General features: G+C 54.2%; 1 protein-coding gene across 1 annotated transcript; it reads left to right on the top strand.

Moving 5' to 3' along the window:
* Positions 1-553: 553 nt before the first annotated feature.
* LOC104620325 (IgGFc-binding protein-like) lies at positions 554-3,028 on the top strand (the record flags this gene model as incomplete). Its single annotated transcript, XM_010286507.1, has 3 exons — positions 554-1,777; positions 1,866-2,200; positions 2,450-3,028. Coding segments are annotated over 3 exons (2,138 nt in total), but the record flags the coding sequence as incomplete, so codon positions are not given.
* Positions 3,029-3,427: the final 399 nt, after the last annotated feature.

Genomic DNA, 3,427 nt, shown 5'->3' with positions numbered 1-3,427 from the left:
AACTTTCTGCAGTTTTCTGCCAACCGCCCTTATTCCTATTTTTATTTATTTGGGCCTTTCTGTTACAATTTCTGCAATAAAACCCTTTTATTATGCGCTTTAGAAAGCAACAACCCCCCAAGCTCCACGCTCCCTATTGCAATTTCTGCAGCAAAACCACCTTTATTCCCCGTTTTTATTTTTCAAGACTTTCTAACTGCACGTTTCTCCAAGAAAAAAAAACCACAGCCCTGTTCCCTAATTTCTAATTTTCAGAAACTGAAATTTCTGCAGTGAAATTGATTTCCTCGCTCCTTCAGAACTCACCGCTGTGCGGTTCTGCTGCAGAAAAATGTTATTCCCTGGGCTTTAATTTTTTCACACGTTCTACCGCTGTTTTTCTCAGCCAAAAACCCTCATTCCTTGCTTTTTGCAGAACCCCCTATTGCAAGTTTTTGCACCAAAAAAGCAGCTTTATTTCTTGATGTGTTGTTGGGGGGGGGGGGTGTTCAGAAATTTCTACTATAATTTCTGCAGAAAAAAAACCAACAACCTTTTTCCCTGCTTTTCCCAGGTCTTTCCACCGCCACTTTCCGCGGCAAGGAATTCTTCACCGTCTTCCTGCAGAATGACGAGGAAGGCACCCGCCCCCACATCCACCTCCTCTTCACGGCTTACTTCAACTCCACCAAGGTGACGGTGACGATGCACGGCGGCACCTTCACCGACACCGTCACCCTTGGGAAGGACGAGACGGTTTCACTCCACGTCCCTGGGAACGTGGAGCTTGTCGGCAACCGGCTTTCGGATAAAGCCGTCGTGATTCGGTCCACCAAGGAGATCTCCGTGGTGTCCGTCAACTCCAAGAGCTACACCGTCGGTGCCACCGCCGTGCTGCCCGTAGATAAGCTGGGCAACAAATACTACGTGGTGACGCCGGAGGGCACCACGAAGGAAGGCTTGAAGGAGTTCGTCGTGGCGGCCGGCAAGACTTCGGCCACCATTTCCATCAACGCCAAGGGCGGGTTCTATTACAGAGGGAGGAATTACTCCCCTGGGTCCACCCTCCGCATCTTCTTGAACCCCTACCACAGCTTCCAGCTGCAAAGCAACTACGATTTGTCCGGCACCAAGATCGCGTCGGACAACGCTGTCGCGGTCTTCAGCGGACATAGCTGCGTGAAGATGCGCACAGGCTGCGATTACGTGGTTGAGCAGCTCCTGCCTGTCGCTGCGTGGGGGAGAGCCTACGTTGTCCCCCCCAACCCGCTGCAGAAGGACACCGACTTTGCCTACGTGGTGGCGGACGAGAGAGCCTCCGTCACCTACGCCAGGGGGGATTCGGCTGCCACGGAGGACATGGCGGCCGGGGAGGTCCGCAAGTTCGAGATTAGACAAAATTCGCCTCTTTACGTGAGCGCTTCGGCTGCCGTTCAGGTGGTTTTCTTCTTCACCGGTGCCAAGAAGGGCTCGCTTAGGCAAGACCCCTTCCTGCTCAACATCCTACCCATCTCCAGCTACTGCACATCCTACCGGCTCAGCAGCCTGGATGGCTACGAGAACCACCTGGTCCTCGTCGCCCGACGTGCGGACACCAGCACCACCACCCTCAACCAGAAGACAGACAGAACCATGTCCTGGCGAGCGATTCCTGGCTCAGGCTTCTCCTGGGCCACCGTCACCATGAGCAAGCCGGCAGAAATCCAGAGCGCCGAGCACCAGCGGACGCCCTTTGGGCTCCTGGTCTTCGGCTTCCAGAATTACGCCGGTTATGGCTTCACCGGTCTTTGTGCCACGAGTAAGTAGGGCCGAGGCACAGTTGCGTCTTGCCAGCGGCCAGGTCTTCTCCATGGTTGCCGTCCATGGCTTCTTCCCTTTTTCTGTAGCTTCTGCTCCGCTTTCCTGCGAAGACCTGGGCTGCAAGGAGAGGTGCGAGGTGGTGGACGGGCAACCCACATGCATCCAAGGAACCGACTCAACCTGCTGGGCCACCGGTGATCCCCACTACCAAACCTTTGATGGGAAAGTCTTTGATTTCATGGGCACGTGCACCTACACCTTGACCAAGACCTGCGATCCAGATCCGACCCTGCCCATCTTCAGCGTCGAGGCCAAAAATGAACACAGGGGTAACCTGAAGGTCTCCTACGTCGGTTCCGTGACCGTCCATGCCTATGACATTACCATCACTGTGGTCAGGTCCGAGAACGGGATCGTGAGGGTATGCAAGAAAGATAATTACCAAATCCAAAGCAATATTATGGTATTTTGCTGGAAGAACATGTTTAATGATGATCTGAAGGCTCTTTTCTGACCTAAATGATTCGATGATTTGCCACGCTTGAGTCGACGGCGCTACTGCACAGTCTTCTCTTGCAAGAGGACAGCCCAAAGCTCAAAAAACCTCCACTTTTTTGCCCTATGTTTGATGTTATTTGTTTGGCTTTCGTGTTTTTTTTCTCTCCTCCAGGTGAACAACCATCGTTCCCGCCTCCCCATCTCCCTCGCCCAAGGGAAACTCCGCCTGCAGCAGAAGGGCAAGTCCGTGCTGATTAAAACCGACTTCAGGCTGAAGATCCTCTACGACTGGGATGACCACGTGGTGGTGCAGCTCCCCGGTATGCTCTCCGGCAAAGTCTGCGGGATGTGCGGCAACAGCAACGGCAACCCCCAGGATGACGCCCTCATGCCTGACGGCAGCCTGGCGCGGGACACCGTGGAGCTGGGCCGGAGCTGGAAGGTGGCCAACAAGAGCCATCGCTGTTGGGACAGCTGCAGCGGGGACTGCGGACGTTGCCAATGGGACGAGGCGGTGAAGTACAAGGGCGAGACATCGTGCGGGTTGCTCACCCAAAGCCTGGGGCCCTTCGAGCGCTGCCACGCCGCCATCGACCCCAACGTCTACCTGAAAAACTGCATCTACGACCTCTGCGTGAACGACGGGCTCCACGCCGCGCTGTGCCAAGCCCTCAAAGCCTACGCAGACGACTGCCAAGAGGAGGGAATCACCGTTTCTGACTGGAGGACACTGGCACATTGTCGTGAGTAGCTCCTGGCTGGCAGAAAATCCTCCCCCTGGGTGGGCAGGGTGCTGTGACCTTAATTAAGGTGGGTGTAATTAAGGAGCAATGGGGTGGGAATGAGGAGAAAACAGGCATAAAAGGGAAAGAAACATCGACGGGGATGTTTCTTTCTCCTTATCGCTGTTGATCCCCCAAGCAAGGTGGGGCCAGGTCGTTTTGAATTAAGTTGCACAAAGCTGGGCCTGAGGGCTGTGGGTCTCGAGCATGCAGCTTCACCAGCTGGAAAAGGTTATTGCAGCAAATCCAAGCAGGAAAGGCCAGAAAGTCCATGGACACTCCAGAAACTCGATGGAGAAAGTCCAGAAAGTCCAGGCAGAAAAGTTTGTATAGAAAGTCCAGAAAGTCCAAGTCCCGAAAGTCTAAGC

This window comes from Phaethon lepturus, unplaced genomic scaffold (assembly GCF_000687285.1).
Source record: "Phaethon lepturus isolate BGI_N335 unplaced genomic scaffold, ASM68728v1 scaffold30024, whole genome shotgun sequence".
Taxonomy (NCBI): domain Eukaryota; kingdom Metazoa; phylum Chordata; class Aves; order Phaethontiformes; family Phaethontidae; genus Phaethon; species Phaethon lepturus.
Note: the sequence above shows the minus strand (reverse complement) of the source record. Positions and strands in the feature narration are given on the sequence as shown.